The sequence below is a fragment of the Plectrocnemia conspersa genome, unplaced genomic scaffold (assembly GCF_051122295.1).
Source record: "Plectrocnemia conspersa isolate PC_06_02 unplaced genomic scaffold, ASM5112229v1 ptg000003l, whole genome shotgun sequence".
NCBI lineage: Eukaryota > Metazoa > Arthropoda > Insecta > Trichoptera > Polycentropodidae > Plectrocnemia > Plectrocnemia conspersa.
This window is the reverse complement of record NW_028277167.1, coordinates 5,993,367-6,016,057: the sequence shown is the minus strand read 5'-3', so window position 1 is coordinate 6,016,057 and position 22,691 is coordinate 5,993,367. Positions and strand designations below refer to the sequence as shown.

Here is a 22,691-nt window from a genome sequence, read left to right as displayed (position 1 = left end):
TGACTTTTTTATTTTTACTTTAATCAATACTTAATGATATATTGAAATATATGGGAATATTGAGATATTAAATGCATATGCTCAAATACACAACCGATCTGATTTGATCCAAAACCAAACAGCATCGCTACAGTGCCTGAAGCAATAAACAACAATCCTAGCTTGCCACAAAACAATTAGATTAGTGTATTTCACACAAGTAAGATTGTTACTAAATTTATTCTTAAGAGCTAGTTTTAAAGCTGTGGCTTTAAAACAAAATTTTCTCCCAAATTAATGTACATAAATTAATTCGTCAAACATTACTTTAAACTCTTCTTTCAATATACAGTTTTTAAATAATAAACCAACTGTTTACAAATTTAGACTTTTCGGACAACTTCGTCAGTATGTCAATAATTCAATTTGTTACATGGCAAACTCATATATACATTTCAGAGTGTCAAACCAACCCGCGAGAGAAATAATAAACACTGTAAAGTTTTGCGAGTTTGTTCCGAAAAGTCACGCGAATTTATAGAAATGTCAAACCGAACAATCGAGATGCTATTTTCCCCCACAGCCTTCCTTTTGACACGAACTGAAAATACACGTGACAATACAATAATAGCTACAGAGTAAATAATGCAAGGTTCAATTTAAAAACAAAAGCTCTTTCACGTGCTGTGGACATGCTTAAACGTAGTACGTCTACATTAATGATGATGGCATATAAGAAATAGACACGAAGGTCGTATGTATTTATGTATCAAATTTATTACCTGATCGATGGACGGTTTAAGGCGCAGTCGACGTATACAATATAGTGGGGTTGGATATAAAAATAAAAGTACGACCTTTCCCGTCGATAATAGACCGTTCATAAACTAATAACCATCATTATTGAACCGGTCAGAAAAATGAGCGTGCTTGTACTTTGTATACGAGCTATAGAAAACATATTTATATATGGATTAAATTACAGTTTTATTGAATACATACTATTAAGCAAGTGTGTTGCACATATAAAAGGGTAACGAATAATTGATTATCAATCAAATCGACGCTTGCATAACAATGATATGAAATTTAAAAAGACATGCGTTATTATATTAATAAACAGAGTGACATCCTTGAAAAAATACTGGTATATTTAAAGAATTCGTTTTTATATTTTTAAAATAATTCATTAGTACTCTGAATCATATTAAATTGTTAATTAAAGTATATTGTTAACAACTTCTCCTCTCTTCTAGCAATTTTTATATGGAAGTACGTGACTCGATCCTGCGCGAACAGAAAGTTCGACTTGAAAAACAAACGACACAACCTTTTTCCGGGATGAAAGCTTCGCAACAAAGGAATTTACTTAAAAAATACACACGCACAATCTCTCCCGAAGCGAATTCGCTCGATTGTGTACAAAAAAAAAAGAAACGCACGCCACAAAAAAAACTGGGAAATAAATAAATAAATGCGCACACTTAAAATTCTCCCTGTGCGACAATTTTCCAGTCACGTATTTCGTTTGGTCGCTAATAAGTAAAAAATAAATATATATATTTTTGCGCCTCTCTGGGCATAGAGGTATTGTTATATTATATTTAAAAACCTATGTCGTTTATTTTTTAGAGTGCCGAATATGACAAAGACAGTAGCGATTCGATTGTGCTTGGCTTTTATTTTATCTATATTAAAATAAATATTGTATAAATTGTAAAAAAACATATAAAACACTATAATTTTTATCATGAAATATGTTCTATTTGATTCGTTTTTTAATGGCATAAAAGCTATATTATTAATAGTTGGTTGTTAATACAACTTTACAAATAAATATATAATATATTTAACTACACATGGTTTGTAAATAATGTAAGTATATTAACCACTTAAATGCCAGCGACTCACCGGTGCGTCATTTGATGATTATTTTTTTCTAAACAAAATAATTTTTAAAAGCAAATTTATGAAATCTTAAAAAAAAAATTATTAAATATTACTGGCTTTATTATTTAGTGAGCCAAATATTTTATATTTATTTGAAGAAAAAGATAAAGACGCGTGAAGAAAAATAACAGGTGATTCACTAAAAGTCGCTGACGTTTAAAGGGTTAAGTAATCCCAAAATTAATGTTTAATTTCATTTTATATTTAAATCGTCAGTTTTGCTTTGGCCATTAATATCTGAGTACGACTTTTTCAACAGTGCATAGACACGTAACGTTACATAAAGTTTGAGGAGGCTTAGAGACAAAATGTATAGGTTCTATACGAATTGGGCGAAAAAAACAAGTTTTTTAACTAACATCGATCGATATAAAATGATCTTAATAAAAAAAAAAGCCTTTATCAATTAAAGCTAATTAACATAAAGAATGTTATATCTTAAGAATTAAGTTATATTTTGAATCAAACAAATTAAAATATACATTTAAAAGTATATTTTCTCTATTAATAAAAAAAACGTGTATTTTAGAATTACCTAATTTTTATAAAAATAAGGTTTTTGAATTTTTCTAGCAAAAAAAGTACAATTCAGCTTGAGCTCAAAATAGCAAAAATAAAGTATTTTGTATACGAAAATCTTACATTTTCTATTGTACTGTAAAAAATCATAATTAAAATATTAAGCTGAAACTTTATCTTTTAATAATGTAATCTATCAATATATATTATAAGAAATCATTACAAAGTAATTTATATGTTCTTAGTGTATTTTGTGTATACAATATTACTGTAAAAAGCGATAAAATATTAAAATATAAATTTATAAATATTTATGTCACACGTCTTAATATATAATACTAATATTTATTTTAATTAACTATGTTTTGTAATGAAATATCTAGTTAATTTAACGTTTGGTTTCTAATATTTATTTTTTTCTACCTAACGGCCTTTGATGAAAATTTGTCCTTCGGGTCACGTATTTAAATAATTCTTTCAATTACTGAGCCATTTGATTTTTGTAATAATTGGATCCGCCCGATTTTATGGGGCCACGTCCCACAATAAAAGGTTCTTAGAATGAAAATTGGGCAAATTAAAATATGTACATTTTGAGCAAAAACAGAAATTTTCACATGGTCGGGATCAATAGCCTTTTTCGCCATCGATTGCAATTTGAAATATTTTGAAGTCACGGATTAATCACAGTGGCTCGATATTAATCTATATTCCGAGAAGATATCAGAGGAGTCTTTCATTTCAGTTCGGATATTGTTTTCGTTCTATTTGGTATTCAGCTGTTGCTTCTCGCTTCTCGAGTCGTTGCTTTGAATACACGTGGGAAGCACAATAAACGTAGCTAACTAAACTTGTATAAGTTGTGGATGTGTACTTGTATATTTACACAAGTATACTATAAAATAACAAAGATTAATTAATTAATTGAACAATAATTAAATCACTACTATAGTGATAAAAAATAAAATGATCAAAGTCAAGGTAGAAATATCAATATACTGATTAATTTAAATCAGTAATTTTAGCCGTGAAAATAGTTAGATTCCCCCCATACGTATATAAATAATATTTAATCGTTGCGAAAACTCCCCTGAAGCAAAATTAAATTCTTCTTTATTACCGGCCGCGGCTTAAAATCTGAGAAACGATCCTCATAGATGCGTTTAATTCAAATTTAACGCCGGCCGGGAACCGTGAAAAATAAATTGGCCCATTATTATTAGGCGCTAGGGGCGTTTAGAGGGTTAGCGCCGCGAGTTACGGCCCTTCGAAGCGATGCTTCATTTTTCACAGCCCCCGAGGCGATATAGATTATGAAGGCGTTTTGGAAGTTCGAAAAACACGGACCGCTAATAAAAAAAACCTCTTCGAACAACACTGACGCCTTGTTACTGGCGCCAAAGTGAGGATTTTCCATCACAAGTGAAAATTTTGCATTTCATTTTTTTTTAATAATTTTTTCTCAAGTTTGTCTCAATAATCACAACAGACTAGTGAGTTAAATGAGTATGTAAGTGAATCAACTCTAAATATACAATTTTGGAATAATGATTAAATCATTAATTCAAATATCAAATCAAATTTAGAGAGATCGTTCTCTGAACTTAAAAAGTTAATAAAGCATTAAATCAATTACACTTTTTGCCAAGTAAAAAATATGACTTTTTAGATCAGTGATTTGCGAATCTATAATACGCGTATCAAAGATGACACGCCGAGATATTTTAGGTGACACGCATCGTTTACGGACGCTCTTCTCATAAACATTTTAAAACTAATCATCGCTAGCTCTGGTAAAAAATAGAATGAAAAGAACACATTACTAGACAGTCAAAATTTTTTAGGATGTTCTACAATATGCAAAATAAATATGAAAATATTAATCTAATTTTTTCTACTGAGTAACCACTCAGTAGAAATGTCATTAAATACAAAATAATGATACTGAACGCATTTCACTAAATTTATGCGTTAATGAAAGCATAGATTTATGAATACATGAAACATTAAAACCAGTCAAAATCTCTGTAAGACTTATATGGACAGATCACATCACTTCTAAGAATTTTGGAACTGACGTTAGGCCCAAGCTTAAATGTATGGTTGATTTGACAAGGGATGTTAACAATCTTGGCGTAGGACAGGAGGAGGTGGGTGAGGTTCTTGAAGGAGGATGACCCATCCTGGGTCATCGCGCTAGCGTTTATTGATTAAATGATCTGCTACTCGATAATAGCCCTTAAGCGTATTACCTTAAAGGCGTTTATCACGTATACGTCAAACGACAGATACGACAAGGTAGCACTGGGTGGATCATTTAGAATTCACTCACACACACGGCATGGAGCGAACAATTTAAGCAAATGAGGAACATTTACCGCGGCGACGGTATTTATTTAATTCCGCCGCACCCCGTTGAATGTGACTTTTGACGTCGGGGTTTTCAAGGTAAATTAATTAAGAGTGAAGCATGGTGTACGACTTACCGGTCCAAACTGCTCAAAGTAGTTCTTGACGTCCTCGAGTGTTGTGGGCGCCGACAGCCCGCCTACAAAGATTTTCTTTGTCCTGGTAACCATCTGCAAAACGAAAAGGAAAATTGCTCAGATGAAAATCTTTTAAAGTGCCATCAATCATTTGATTACGCCTAAGAGCGGAGAACGAGCGGTTCATTGCGGATCGACTCTGAGAAAACGAACGAACGGGGGTGGGTTTTCCTCGGAAGCATTTTTACTTTCAACCCTTTGATGCCGTGTTTGCGTACGGATATCGAGAGGGAGAGAGGTATTACGAAAAAGGGGTCGTTTACGATAAGCGCGCGATTCGGCTCGATTGTTGCTTAATCGATTTGTTTAACGTAAATGATTGTTTTACAACTCGTTTTGAAATACAGTTTGTTTTTAACACGGTGTTAATCGCGCAAGGTGCTAATTATACTACAAGCTTATTATTACTGTAATATTATTTCTCAAACCGGATTAAATACTTGTTAATGATTTGTGCAATACAGATATTTATTTTCATTAAAAATTATTTTAATTATACAAAAATCTTAAGTATTTCTTTTAAAATCAAAACTAGTTTATATTAAAAAAATATTTTTCAAATACCCATAGAAATAAACTATAATGATAAAATGATTTTACCAAAGATTATATGTAATTGCAATGTAAATATTTTACCACAAAAATGAGATAATTAGATTTTTATGTAAATTAACGATATTTGGTTTTTAATCGTTTATTTTTGATTTTAAAAATTGTATGGTATCGAAAAACATATTTTTTTTATATATTTACGTACATATATATAAAAAAAATTAAAGTATTTGGTTTTTGTCTAAGTTACTACAAAAACGGTTTAGTATTTTATTTTATAAAAATTTTGTTAAAATTAAAATGGATTTAAAAAGTTTATTTCTGTAATAAATTATTTCTATTTATTGTAAGAATAAATAATCTTACTTACAAGTAAAATAATACATTATTTCATTATATCTCAGTTTTTTAACCCATTTTGAAATAAATAATTTTACATTTCAAAAAACCATAAATATAATTTAAGACCAGATTCTATGCAATAAAATACAATATTAAAAAAATGTATTATAAAATATCTAAATTGTATATTTATATAAATATTTATTAAACAATTAATTTTTGTGGCTAAAAAATATGGTATTGAGTGATATTTACCCATAATTGTGTTTTAACTGTCCGATTTATGTAAAATTTTGAATGTCACATTTTATAACCAAATTTCTAAGAATGGTATTATATACATATTTTTATGGCACTTTAGTAAAATCATATCAAAAATATTTTTAACAATGGATATATATTTTTAAAGTGAAAAATAATTTGTAAAGTGCTTTTAAAAAAATGAATCGATTTGAAATATTAATTATTATTAGAACAGTGATTATTTTTGATAAAAATAATTTATTTATTATTTCTAACAAATACATGAAAAATACAGATTTAGCAATGTAAATTATAAAACTAACTATAAACCACAAACACCGTTTTAAAAAATAGTTGTATCGCTAAATATCACCTGTTAAGGCAAGAATATATAAATGTAAACTTAACCTAGTTTAAAACATTTCTTTAAGTTATAAAACAAACTTTTATTTAGTTTGGGTTTCATCAGTAAATGGACGTTTTTCAACTGTCAATTTGTTTATTGTCATAGTTTCTCTGATAAGCAGTAAAATTTAAATCAAATTTTTGATACATTTTCACTGGCCTTTCTTTTTAGTAAAAATATAATTACATTCACTGTTACTAAAATTTGTTTTTCTACTAGTTTGTATTTATAGTTTTTATACATAGTAGATCATATTATAATAATAAATAAATAAAATCACAATATGGTGTTAGTAAAATACAAATTTTGTGCAAAAATTTAGTTTTCCATTTATGTTATACTTAATGATCAATTTTGGTACAGAGCGTTTTAAAAAAATATGAAACATATTTATAAAAAAAAAATATTCTAAAAATGGCAATTATTTACGACTCGACTTAATAAATACGCCGACCAGACCATCTGTCCGTCTCTCGAGCGGTGGCTAACCATAGAGCTGTGAGGGGTGAAAAGAAGCAAAAACGAGCAAAAAGAAGAAGAAAAAACGTCGAGATACATAAAAACGAACCGTCCGTCGGAAGATTGCGAAGAGAAGGGGATGTAAGAATAATTACCGTTCATTCATTATGCAGTCTTTGCGGAGCGGAGAGTGTATGAGCAGAGAGAGAACAGAAAAGTTGCGGCGCGGGGGATTTTCTCGGTTTTTCTTGCTGTTTCTGGCCCCGGGGCTCAGGTTTTATATCACCTAGCTCACGAGTTGCCCGAGAGTCAAACAATTAACCGCGGCCCAGGGAAATTGCGGGCATTTAAGAAGTTCGGATTAAAATTAAGCCGTCCCTCTCCTGACTATATACACGGAGCGCAAGGGGTTGGGCTGTCCGCTCGGGGGCTGGAAATATTGCTGCAATGAACGCTGATAATGCCGTCTCGATATTTATGGGGGTCGAGTTCATGCGATCTTTTTATTACCACGTAGATGGAAACCTTTTATTAAAATTGCCAGTGGTGCTGCGTTGACGCTCCATTGTTGGCTGCAGATTGGCTCATGGCGGAGGAAAATGCAACTTGTGAAAAACGAACGAAAAGCTTAATTCTATTCAATTCTACTGAGGTCTTTGTGGCGCATTTGTAATTTAGGGTAGCGTCAGACACAATTCGATAAATCGTTTATTTATAAGCAGGTGACCATCATATCAAAAAAAAAAATAGCATAATCGCAAAGTTAAGGGAAAGTATTACTGCAAAAAATTCATTACACTTGCGCACGACAGACAGTATAAATGAATGCATTGAACTCAAAATTGACGATACTTATGATTGACGATTTTTAAACTTTCACTTGAATTACTCTGAAAAGGGTGCGTATCAGTCAAATTTCTCGATTGTATCATCACTCTTCTATCGCGGGATCTCGTAATTAGGCGATCGTTTAACTTTTTTTAATAACGGCCGTAAATAACGTCGGTCACAAATCAACGTTTTTGAAAGGCGGCGCGAGCGAGAGCTTTTCGCTGAAAATGACAGAAGGCCCCCGGTGATTGATAATGACCATTTGAAAACGGAACGAGGGTTCATTTGCGAGCGGCGGCGGCGCCCTAATCTTTCTCTTCCTCGCAGCATCCGCGGGATATTTTTTAATATCGCGCCTGTGCGGCCCCGATATCGCATTACAAGCCCGAGAGGAAGAAAAAATCTCGGTCCTCCTTTCATCTCTGCGGAGAGGACGTTAAGTACTCACTGTGCTACGCCTCGCCCCATTATTCTAATGCGCTTTTTTCCAAAGCGGCGGCCAATCCTCGAGCCGTCATATTGCGGAGCTATCAATTAAGATAAAAAATATAATATAAAGATGATGATGATATTAGCTATGAGAAGATATCTTTAAACGAAACGAAAATAGATTTTTTACCGTTACGCCGACCTTGGATGCATAACGCGTATAATGCGTAACGCTTTGCTTTTAACTTGTTATATTGAAATTCCATGGTGACGAAATATAGAATAAATTATTAAAACAAATGAAGCGTCTGCATAAATATATTATAATATTACCCTAATTATATGTAATAATAAATATATTATTCAAATTATTTTTCTAATTTTTCACTTGTTCTAATTTTTATTAAATAAATATATACAACGAATGATAATTTTATTTTTAAACCTGTTTTGATTTAAAAAAATGCATTATTTTTTATATTTAATAAATCGATGTAAATATGTTACAGTAAATACGCTTTTTCATTAAAATTATATTTTAAAACTTGTAAAAATATAATTTCACTTACTGGGCCAGTTAAAGTGTATTTTTATAAATAAGTTCAGAATATTTTATTAAAAATTTTTTTTTTGCTTTTTTAAATAGCAAATATATTTTGAAACTGGCAAATTAAGTTTACATTTAAAATATAATTAGTTAAATTATATTTTAGCTAGTAGAGTATCCACTTTTTAATAAAAATGTATTCGTACATATTTTGAAACGCCAGTAAAAATATAACTTTACTGGTGATATATATTCACCGAAACATATACATTAAATAATGAGGTATTACTAAGGGATGACAAAAACTGTCAATATGCAATGGCTGAACCTCTCCGAGAAGTATAAGAAAGCAACCGAAAAAATTAATAACGATGCTTTTCAAGTATAAAAAATTATGGTTTTACGTAATATGGAAGTTTAATACAAAAACCTAAGGAGATATTAAATTTTAAAGGTTCATTCTAAAATCAAGAGGTCAAATAAAGAATCACACCTAAATACCTAAATCTATAACGTTTTTTAAATTCATAAATTCACTAATAATTCATCGCAATTTAATTCATTTTAATTTACTATTTAATAGTTTTTCTAAATACAAATCATAAGCTGTTTTATAATTGCGCATTCGAATTATTAAATCTGAGCAAAAATATTTCAATATATTTAAAAATGTCTGGTACAGGACTATTTTACAACGCTGACAACGTTTCAGAGACATATTCAGGTATTTGAGAAAAATCCCTTTATTTTTATAGTCCATTCAAAATGTCGATAAATAATTTTGATATTAAGCGAGCCGCTTAGAACATAATTAGTGTATTCATAAACTTTATAAACATATCGATTAAATTAATAGTAGAATTAGCAAAATTATATTATATATTGTTGCTTTCAGTGACAATGGAAATAAGATTCTTAGAATTACCTGATATTTTCGCAATATAATATTTTCTTAACATATATATACCAAAATAGCAAATATCAAAGTGGCATACTTTATTCTATGAGCGAAGTTATCAATTTACAAATAATATTATTGATATGTATGTACACATGCAATTAGTTTATTATTACAAATGGATTATGGATTATCATAGAACATTCAAAATTATATTAAATTGCAAACTAGAGGTTAATATTAAGGTAATAGCTTTTGATTACGTAGTAGTCCGACCAAATCATCATGACTCAGGTTTGAAAATAATCTTGAGCCATATTAATCAATGGAACTACTAGCCGTTACCCGGCAAACTGGTATAGTGTGAACGATGCCTAAGTTATTGACAGTCCCATACAAAGAACATCGCAATCGAGCGTATCGAAGACCCATCCCCAGTTTCGTTTGCGATTCTTGTTCGCCAATCAGCATTAAAAACGCATTAAGTGGTATAAGGTTTGTTTGCGCCCCGCCTTGCAGCGCCTAATGACACACATATACGCTCGGCAGTAATAAAATCGGCTGCGCCCCCAACAACACGTTCGTGTTCTTTGATATACCAGTACGCGTTTTTGACCGCCGGCGCGTAATAAATTCGAAAATTGTTCTCACATGCCGCCGCTAACGGGTCGGCCATTACGCCTACCTTAGCCGACCTTACCCTTAGCTCATGTTCTCAGTATATGTAAGTGTAGTGTACATATTGTACAGTACACGCAGCGCACGATATACGACGCACGGGGACCTTAAGGTGTCTCGCTTAATTTGAATTTTGAAATCTGGTGCTAAGTCGTTCTTGATATATAGCTTTGTTACTAGGCGAGGTAAAATTAATTTTCACCAGTTAGTTGACACTTCAGAAACACATAATCCTTTTTCTCGTATGCTTGTATGTTAGAACATATAAATTTTCTTGGAAAATCAATTATATATACTAGTTTCTTGGAAGCGTATCTATTTTGCGTCTCTAAAGATACTTTATTTTAAGCATACATAGCATACATAAACTAAAACTTGCATCTTTTTCTAACTAACAAGTATGAAAATATATATATAAAGTTCATCGGATAATGTATAGTGTCAAGTATTGTATTATCTCAAGATAATATAAAAAATCTCAGGCGAGTAAAGCGGACGCGAAGGGCGGCAAAGTGGAAATTCAATAAGATTTAAGCTACTAATAGAAATTAGGGATAAACGAGCCGTCGAGGACGTGCCCGTTTCCCCGTACAAACTAAATTAGAATGAAATATAAATGAAACACGGGGACTCTCTCCTGGACGAACGAGGGTGGTTAAATTGTAGATGGAGGGTGATAGGGTGGCTTTGTAAACTTTTAGCGAATGTCGATAGTTTAACGTGGATTAACATTTTGCGTTAATGTGATGGTAAAAAATGCGTTTAAGACATAAATTAATTTATATTATTTTAAATAGCTTATATTTTTAATACCGTATTTTTTGCTACACATTTTTTTATTAAAAATATTTTTAACAACAAATACAACAATTATTTGTAATCAAAATATGAAGAAAAAAAAAGAGAAGTTATTTCATTAGAAGTAATATAAGTTTTACAGATGTTTTTAAATAATTTAATAATCATAGTATAACCTTAAAATGAGTTTGGCGAAGAAATCTTATTGTATACTACTATATCTAATAAAAAACTGTAATTTTTAAAATAACTGATTTTTACTAATACACGAATAAATATTGTTTAATGAATTTATAAAGATTACAATTTTAAGTTAAGTTTGTTACAACTCGTGTAAAACTATAAACTTTAAGCTATTATTAGGTATGTAACCTAACCTAACAATTAGGTTAGGTTAGGTTAGGTTAGGGTACACATAACATATAGCATGTTAGGTTTGATTTACAACTAAACGATCGGTATGGTTTTACTTACTTTTTGTGTAAATAATTTTAAACCACAGATGTTACTCGAATTTTTAATAAATAATGACATGATTCGACAAATAATGATTTAAAAATTATAGTTAATAGAAATTCTATATGATTATTTTATATACAATATAACTTTATTGCTTCAATTTAATTAATTGTATACCAGTATAATTTTAAGTATTATTTAAGTTTAAGATTGGAGAAGAAGCTATAAATAAACAAGTAACCCCAAAAAAATTGTTTTAAAATATATTGATATATAAATCAAATCTCCTATATGATTTTTTCGAGATTTTATTGAGAATAATGTCAAATTATTCATTTTTATTTCTCGAGAAATTTGCAATACAAATACTGGGTGTTGTAATAGTGTATTATAGATACAGTTTAATAATAGTGTTTCTTAAAAATTTTCATAACATATTTTTTGTTCATTAAAAATATTAAGAAAACATGTAGCATCAAATCTGCAAAATTCAAAGAAAGTAGTTAAAAAAAAAGTGTATTTTGATTAGCACCGTGAAAAGATTTTATAGACAATATACGTATTAGTAATTATTATTAACAAACATTTTAATTCAACTTTTTAAGACATGAGTCATTTCATTTTTTTTTAAAAGCAATAACATACAAATAATTAGGTTTCTAAATTTGAAATTATTATTTTCTTAAAAAAATTGAGAATTGCTAGAAATTTATCAAAATTTTTATGAATTTACATATTGCCTTTTTTTCTTAAAAATCACATTTGTATAAATAATAATAAATGTTTAAAAACTGCTGCATAAAAGAAGTCGGTCCGTACCTGATGTTTAAAAATATCTATGCTTTCTTAAAATCTTTTGATAGGGTTGAAAGTATTTAAATGGCAGAAACTTACTGATTTTTCTAAATATTTTTTTGATTATCCAAGAACTGAATTATTAATCAGATATGAAGAAACTACCTCATGTGGAATGTGGCAAATTCAAAAATGTATGGGGGCAATCCACAGAGTTATGCTTTTGAATTTGCTTGTTGGCAAGCAAAAATCTCTCAAGAGATTTTTTATTTTCATTTAGTTCAAAATATAAAGAATGTAAAGCAGCAACAGCCGTTTAAGTATAAATACGGAAGCTCAAAAATTCCATTGAAATTAATAAAAAAAGAGCAATTTGTTTAGATCTTTCTGATCCATTGGAACAAATCATTATACTATATTATTTTTCTTGAAGGATCTTTTTGATGCAAAACTACACTGATTTATATCTACAAAAATTTATCTTTGTTTAATAATTATTATTTAAATGGACCATGTTTTATATTAATTAACTATTTACCTTTAAATTACGTGTAATTGAAAGGAAAATAATTGTGGAATGTGGAATATGTGGATAAAAATGTAAACATAGAATTGTAAGCATTTTATTCAGACGCCTTTAGAGGTTTTTATTTTTTTTTTAGTTCTAAATAGCGTATTACAAACTAACCAATTTAATTAAAAATTAAGGTATTTTAAAATGATTAGCTTAATTAATAAAACTGTAATACTGAAATATTACGACTAAAAATAGAAGCGTAAAAAGTTAGAAATAGACTGTGATGTTTTTTAATCCACTAACACATTTTTCGTTGAGTTTTTTGTTCTAAATTTATATTCACACGTTCTGGATTTTGAATTATATATGAAGAAAAATTCACAATTTTTCTCCCTAGCCACCCTATTACAAACACAATAGAACAGTCAAATGTATGTGTGTGAATTCCCCGAAAACGAATAGAAGTGCGAGGCTCGCGAAAACAATTGGATGAAAATTTCATACACACGAGCCCCGCGCACTTTTAGCAATTTCGAAAATGCCGCATTTTAATTTTATCTTAATGTCCCTTTTACACCGCCCCCTAGGACCTCCACTATGATTTTCGCAGTGTGTGCCTCCACCCTCCAGCTCCTTTTTTATCATTGTTGATCCGAAAATTTTCAAAGGCCATTATTGTTCATTCAGGAGCGTGGGCCAGCGGATGCGCAAAAAACGGCGCTTTATCTCCCTTTCCCTCCGGCCTGGACACAAACGTAGGTAACGGAAGTACTGAGTCCGCATAATTCAAGCTCCTCTCTCTCGCTCCCGCCCAATGCCGAATTTTCGCAAGCTATCCTCGCTAAATTCACACAATTCAACATGTTCAACTAGCGTTGTGCTATTTTATTTAATTCTTTTCAAGGAAGAAAATGTTAGAAATGGAAAGAGTGCGGGGATGCAATATTGTCAGGAATGCTGGAGGGAATTTTATGCAAAGAATCTAGCTAAGGTTTACACAAAAATTATGCTAAAATACTGTAAAATAGTTCTTCCTTTATCATTGCTAGAAACATTAGTTTTATCACTACTAAAACCAGTGCGTGAGACAACTGTTTTAAACGAAAAGGGGATAGCTCGCATGCGTCAGGAGTGTTAAATATTTAATGTGTAAGAAAAGCATATTATCATGTATGAAGTTCAGCTTCCTTTTAGTGTCTATATTTATATGTTACTATCAGAATAACAACTGTCTTTCACAATTAAAGTTATTATCTATATCTTTATATTAAAATATTTTAAAAACATATTTAAAAAATCACGTTATACAACCAAGTTACATTAAAGCAATCAATATTAAATATTTAGTCAATCTGATAATTGTAAAATATAATATTGCTTATTTTTTTTAGTGTTGATTACATATAAAATATTTTTTATATGCAGAAATAGCTCATTATTATGGAATTTGTAAAAAAGAAAAATCTAGGTACACTTAATATGTGATGATCGATTGGAATTACAATTATATAATAATCACTAATTTAGTCAGAAATTGAAAAACACAATGATTTATATATAATTCGAATTAAGGGCTTTCAGGTTAATAGTCAGCGACTTACGCTACTCGTCTGTGATGCTGGTTATATGAAAAATATTGGATTAAAAATACTAAAAAATAATTTTAAAATCTGCCATATGCCTAAATATGCGCGAGACTTTTTCATGTGAAATGTTTGAAAAAATAGTTTGAAATTTTGCACAGAAAATATCTAAAAATTTATAATCGATAAATAAAATATCAATAGTTCTTATTGCCAGATACAATTGCACTGAATATATATTTTAGTAACAAATTTCCATTGCGCGAAAATTGCACCATAAGATTATTTAATTATATTAAAATTAATAGTTTATATTTGGATTACTCTTACTAAAAAGGAGTTTAACATAATACTTAATTTTGAAAAAGTCAAATTAGTGTGTGACATCGTAACACGCGAATATATTTTAAGAATACAATCAAAGGTTTACAAGGATATTTTAACAATAACGCAATAAAATATACCGATGTTTTAAGATTTATTATTACTAAGATATTCAATCAGAAATTATCCACATTGTATTAGAGAGAAATATATTTAAAATTATTTTAAAATAATAAGTATTTTATCGTATTATTTGTTATCGAGTTTGTGACAATGCTTATTTTAATTTATCACAAATACAAATTTATATATTTTAGGCATTCTAATTAGCTGTACGATAGCTTATATTGTATAAAATATATTTGCTTTAAAAATATATTAAAAATAATATTAAAAGAAAGTATCAAATTTATGCTAAATAGCCGCTGAGCGTCGCAAGGCGTTCCTAACGTAATATGCTAATAATTATATGTATTTAAACATGCGCATATTGATTAAGCCTGTTATTATATACAATTTTCTTTAACGGACACAATTTTTTCGCTAATGTTTGTGTATGCGCGGTTGAAATTTACAATTTAAGTGATTTATTCATAGTCGAAACGATTTGCATATGAAAAAAAATATATATAATATATTCGGTTCGTAGAGCAGCAGCGCGCGCAAGCCAATGGCGTGCCTCTGTATATGTTTATTTATATTATTATATTTATTTTTTGTATTCTACCTCGTTTGACTTTTGCTCCTAATAAATTGCTTAGTCACATATAAATATATTTTTGCGTATAATGCCCTGGATTAAATGGCATTTAGTCCGTCAACGGGGCGGAAAAAATCGCGGAACACAAAAGGCCGCACAGAAGATATTGTTGTAACCTTTTCATATCATCCCCATAATCTGGCTTCCTTCCACGCACGGCCGAACATTATCGCCGTCCACGTTTGGTTAAAACAATAATTTCAACCGAACGTTTATTGCGCTGAATAACAATAATAACGTGGATGGGAGAATAAAATGAAAAAAAAACAACAAAAAAACACAATAGTGTCCGGTCGCAAAACCTTATCTTGCACTTCCGCCATTATCTATTGTCCGGTTGGTTGTTATTACAATTCATCTTTTTTAGAGGACATTTAACTGATGCGTGTATAGCCAGGAAAGGGATGGGGGTAAAGGATGTTAAAAATGTTACAAAAATCTCTTTCAGACCCTATCTGACCGGATATAAACCCACATATGTACTTGCAAAAATATTTAAAGTTTTCACATTATATTGCATCTTAATTAAAATAAATCAAGAGAATTCATTCCATATTATCCACCTAATTTTTTATATATATTTTTACAGTCAACATTTTTAAGTTAAAGGTATAATATACATTAGGCGTATTATAGTAACATTTTTTCATATATATGTATATAATAGTATCTATTTTTTATTGCGATGCTAAAAAAAATAATATAAAATGATGATAAAATAAATCCTCTAAAGTTTCATATCAATTAAAATTCTCATAAATTAACAATAATCAGTAAAGCTCACTATATGACCGAATTTCAGTACAAATTTAAGATTTACTTTATTTCCATGTAAAATAACATCTTGCTATAAAATATAAAAATTATAAAATATGATATCCTTGATACATATGATATTTATAGGTTTAATTGGTTTACTTAGATGTAAAAATTGTTTGACTGCAAACTACTTAAAACAATGTCACTAGAAATATAAGTATTTAATAAAAATAAAATGGCAAAATCATGACCTTACAAGTTTGATAGTAAATATTATATAGAAACATGTTATTTGTGCATGATATTTAATATTTATTATGAGTTGAAGTTTATTGTTAATTGAGTATTGAAAGATACAATATATTTGATGACAAAAAAACATTGATTGGACATGGATTTTAAACGAATAATAAACATATTTGGAAATATACCAATCAATTTAAAAACGGGTTTTGCGATTAGTTATTAAAATTGTGCATATTTAAATGAATATAGTGATTATGAAAAATCTCTTTCTGCGTGACATTTACGGCGAATGCAGGATGATAAAAAATGTAACATTAATATCCATCCCGCTGACCCCATCTGAGCGGATTTTCAACCCCCATACATATATATATATAGAAAAAAACGGACGTCAAAAAAAAGGGAAAATCCTTGTCTCCACCACGCAAAAATCTCGTACGCCATAAAAATATTTATTGAGGCGTCGAATTACAACTGCGAAACATTAGATGCTTACCAAAGGGGTTAATAAAAACATAAACATTTCAAAACCCCGGGGAAAAGCCGGTCGAATGTAAAAGACGAATAATATTTATACAAGATTAACTACGTATAATTATGGTTAGATTAAATAAAAATCGTATTAAAAACAACCCTTATTGTGATGTTTAATATTTTAACCGTTAAGTTTTGAACTTTCGGTTAAAACATTAATAAGTTATGAACATTTGCGCGTTAGCGCGCGTGTATCATGCACAACATATATATGTACATATAAGTATGTATGTACACACGCAACAATAATTTACATACATCTGTGCGTTGGGGTTTTGGAAGAGGTCCAAAAACCGGCACGCATTATAAATTGCAAACCATTAAAGCAGTACGTGCGTTAATGCCGTAGAAGCGTAACAGGTTTATCGACCGTCGTAAAATCGACACACATGTGTTTTTTTCTCGAGAAAATATTATATTATGTACTACATGCATGTAAAATAATCCAGCTTTAAAAGGGATAAAACCCAAATCTTAGATTATATTTTTGCTAAAAAAAATAGGTTATTCTGAATGACTAGATATTGAGTTGGTTAAAATTATTTTCTATATTAATCATACGAGTTTAAGTATTTCTGTCAGAAAGGGATAATTTTGTGAAGACATTGCAGTATAACTTTTTTTAGTACAATAAGTAATCAGAGAATTTCAAATACTTTTTATGTACGACCTAACTTAATTTAATTAATTATCACGATATTCATCCGTGAGGTGAAAAAATCTAGGGCATCTTCATCTGTAATGAGCGATTAAAATTAATAAAAAAAAATATTTTTTAATTCCGATCTTTCAGATATGATAGAAATTGAAAAACTCTTAGGTCCATGTGAGATTCGAACTCATGTGTTTTAAGTCAATAGCGACTTTTACGACTTTTCTATTGTGGCTTAGACTAACGTTAGTTATTTTGTTTATTAATAATATTAAATAGGGAGAATGTTACATTTCTTTGTTAAAGATATTGCTCTTGTACATACAATAGTTTCAAATTAATAAAAAGACAAGACTACTGTTGATAAGAAACTGGAGGATGTGAAAAATATTTTATTTTTCAGCAAGCAATAAGTACTGTATTTTATGATTGACACTCTTGTAATGGAAGCGATTCAACACAAAGTTAACTGCAATAATGTTTGTGCAAAAAAAAATACGCTATACAATAATAATTGATTTTTTTGCATCTAACTTTATTCGCACAATTTTTTTCCTGAAATTATCTAGTGGTTAAATTTATTTCGATTTCATACAAATTGATCATTTTTCTGTCTTACAGTCGAAATCATGTAATTTTGTCTTACTTTTAAATATTCACATGTGATTTTAATTTATATTTTAAATCAAATGTGACGCATAAATTAATTTATAAGCCCACGCTCGGATTAATAGCGCTTTAAAAGGGTTAAAACCATACAACCCCCGGACCTACCCGATGGCACTTTCGCTTTTTATTTATTCCCGTTTTCGACGAGCGTTGATCCACTCGAGTGATTGGGCTACACAACATCAGCGTAACGCAGATACGCCCTTATTTCCGTCGGCCAAGGGTTGAAATGTCCATTATGGCGTCGGGTTCAAAAAAAAAATATACATATATTATATCGGCCGGGCACGAGCGACAATGGGCGAGTTTCGTTTTGACGTTGAAATACGCACTTTGGTGCCGGGTTCAATTTTAACCACCTTTTATTTTGGCGAACGATGCCGTTTGTATTCCCCGTGTATGTGCCGGTGATAAATTTATTAACGAAAAAAGTTGGGCGGGTTATATTTGAATTTAATGTAATTGAGTGGCTCAGTTTGTGACGGCCTACCGGTGAAAATTTATTTTATGAGACATTTTTAGTTACTGTGGACAGTAATAAAACTTTTTTATTTTTGAAATGCAAAAAATCTACATATTTTGTTGTTATAATTTTTTGGGAATTATGCTATTTAAGACATAAGTATTAGAGCTCATATTCTGTATAAAGCAAGTTCGATTATGTATTTAAAAAATATTTTAATAATTTTAGCTTAATAAAATAAATATGCTATTGCCCATAATTTAAATGGCTCACAAGTTTTTACACATCATCTTAAAAAATACTAAATTAAAATCTGTCATTGTATAGAAATTGAATTTTTATTAAATATGTCACTTTGAAATAGTAATTGAAATATTTCCTATATCGTATTAATATGTTATACAGAGATTCTTAAATATTTATTTTGCGCTGTTCTTATGCTACTCGATTATCGTACAACCCCTTTTTATATTCGCATCAAACATTGTGTTTTTGATAAACCCCTAAGCGCAACAAATGTGTTTTCCAACTTAATACCTTCGAAAATTTATATTAGGTTTTTTTTGCTGTCGAGCTCTTGTTGTGTTTTTCGTCGTCGCTGTTGTTGATTTTTTTCATATATATGTATATATATATACGTATATATTTTTTTTCGCGTTCGTCGCTTGTACGGCGAATGTCCCACTTCGGAACATAACTCGCGGCGGTTTGTTGACTCTCACGTAAAAGCTTGTACGAAACTTTTTTTTTTGAACTTCGTCAACCCCCGCAAACAACAACCAATAGAGGATGGATGTTTTTAAAAACCTTCCCTTTTTATTTCGTCCCTTTTTGTTGCGACTCTAAATTTAACATGGCCGTATAACGCTTCGGGCGTCAAGATATTATAACACAACGTTTTTAATTAAACACGCGGATTTGGTGCCAATAATTATTTAAGGGTCAATGATAAATATTTCTCTTGTGTCAAAAAGGTTACATCATTTGGAAGAATATAAAGTTATTTGAATTAAAATATATGTATTTTGAATTGCAGCTTTTAATGAGAGTAAAATTATTTAAGATAAAAAAGAACAGAGGAAACCTAATATGGGGTGATTGATCAATATTGTAATTTAAAAAATCATTGAATATTTTTATAAACATGATAAAAATAATAAATCAATTATGATCAAAAATAAATAAATCAAAATATTTTATATATGTTTACAAAAAAATTTGTTAAATTTTGCAAATTCACATTCAAAATATTTTTTATATATTTAGAAACTACAAATTTCATATAAATAAATTACTTCTAAAGTAAACAAGGGATTGTTCTCCACATTAGCAATACAATTAAAAAAATATTTCCTTTTTTTCATTCTCAAGTGAAACACAAGCGATATGGAATTTTTAGATTGCGACTGCTGCGAATTTATAGTTCAATGATGAAATATATAAGAACTCTTTTCTAGGTTCAACGAATATTTAAAAATTTATTATCAATCTTCTATGACTAAGACCATCTATTTAAATAAGTATTGTAAATAATATTTATATCATAAAATATTTAACGTGTTTACGACATGTAAAAACAACACAATAACCTATTATTGGCCGTCAATGAACACACGCTAGTGGTGCTGAATTTATTATTAAAATCAAATAAAGCTCATCGCCGTACGCGGAAAATTCGATTTGCGTCACATTATTTACGACCGATTCGCGAAAATGTTTCGTATATCACAAATGCATAATATTATCAAATACATACGTTTTTTGCTGTCGGTGTTATATGCGAATGTAGATATATTTATATCCGGGCCGTTAATGTGAAAATGATCGAGCGATGAGATGAAAATTCGTTCGGGAAAATTTTCGCGCGCGCGAAACGACATGACTCGTGACGTGACTCATTTTCGGGCGGCATGATAAAATAAATAAAATGTTGACAGATTTTAAATGACACTTATCCGGTTTGAAGCTGATGGAGTGGCGCTCGAGAAATTTTCACCCTCGAATATTCAGAACAGATCGAACGGTGATTTATTATAAGGGTTTGTTAGAGTTTTTATAATATTTTTTTGCTATGAGTTGCTAGATAGTAATAATCAATGTATTCTATACGTACTGCAGCATAGCTAATACAAAAACATTTCTTTGATTAAATTTAATAAAAATCATATCAGTGTCAACATAATAACAGAAAAACAATATTCATAATATTAATTAGGCGTAGAAGTTATAGTGTATATGACACGAATGCGCTTAATGGGTTAATGTAATAATTATTTATTATGCGCTTTTGCGTTTAATTGTGTTTACTAGTTCAGTTTTGCGAATTTCGAGTAAATATATGATTTTAATTAATTATTGTGTCACGCATCAGAACATAATTAAAACACGTAGCAAACATTGAATGCGTAATTCAGTGCATAGAAACTAATTAAATGGCGTCGATTAAGTTTTAGCGCATATGAGATATTTACATAATATCATTACATTAACAACAACGCAAATATGTTGAAAAAATAAATAATTAACCATTGCAAAAAATTCTATAATGATAAAAATATTTTTAATATTTTAAAAGCACTATATGATCCACTACTAAATTTTAAATATTATATATATATTTTTTTTAATATAGACCTTAATAGTTTTCCCCAAATAATTATCTTATTTGAAAATATTTTTAGTGATTAGTTTATTTTGTGTAAAGTGAGAAACTGCAGTTGAAAATTATTGCACAATTGTTTCTGTTATAATAAGACGTGATAATTGTTTGAAAGACTAACTGTTATCACTGACGAGATCATTTAAAATAAAAACTATTACAAATTATTTAGGATTTTTAAGAAAAAATTATAATTGATTATTTTTTTAAGGTTCACCAATGCGCATTAAAGTATATGATTTCTATGTTTATATATCATATAGAAAGTGTTTTTAAATATATTATAATTCAATCCAAAAATATAATTGCATAAAAATATATTCTAGTCGTCATATTTTGACTGCACAAATATTTTTTTTAAATAAAAAGACTCATAATATAAATTTAAAGTGATGCCTTAAAGTATCTCTTTTGAATTTTGATGGTTATGACTATACCATATATATATGTATGTATATATAATATAACAGTGTACATTATACGTAGAGCCATCAGTTGTTTGTATGTTTAATGAGAAGTGTACAACAAAAATAAAAAGTTTATTGTTATCCCTTAAAATTCAATCATTAGGTCAGTTTTTTTGCCACTCCGAAAAAACGTCGCCCGGATGTCACAAAACCGCTTGCAACTTACGCATAACCATATCTCTACATCCACACACACATATATTATACATATATACGTGGAAATGTAAATGTTTCCATTAGGAAAGCGACGTCGGTGAGCATAATGGCGCGATGGCAGGGGTGGCGTCCGCGTCGTTTCGCCGGGGTGGTTTTTCCAGCAGCGGGTGGTGCGAAATCTGCACCCTGCCCCCGGGCGATGCTAATCCCCAGGGAGACGGCGAAACCCACGGCATTTTTCGCGATTCGTTATTTTAATTTTTGACACTTTTTTCTGGCCCCCCGGAATCGGAGTATTCCGCGGGCCGACGGCATCGCAGCAAACGCGTCCTTTGGGGAGTTTCATTTACGTTATTAAATAAAATATGAGGGCGAATTTTTTCGCATTTTTACATTTATTCCGTTCATAATTCAAATACGAGGAGCGCTAACGCGCATTTGAAGTCCTCTTTTTATTTATATTTTATTTTC

The 22,691-nt window shown here is 29.9% G+C and overlaps 1 protein-coding gene across 50 annotated transcripts in view; it reads right to left on the bottom strand.

The window, feature by feature from the left end:
- Rbp6 (RNA-binding protein 6) overlaps window positions 1–22,691 on the bottom strand; it is a 1,186,203-nt gene that overhangs the window by 307,503 nt on the left and 856,009 nt on the right. For all 50 annotated transcript variants that reach the window (XM_088182883.1, XM_088182887.1, XM_088182888.1 and 47 more), the window contains one exon: window positions 4,935–5,027. In XM_088182883.1, the coding sequence (XP_088039009.1) occupies window positions 4,935–5,027 (93 nt within the window). The remainder of the gene's footprint in view (window positions 1–4,934; window positions 5,028–22,691) is intronic.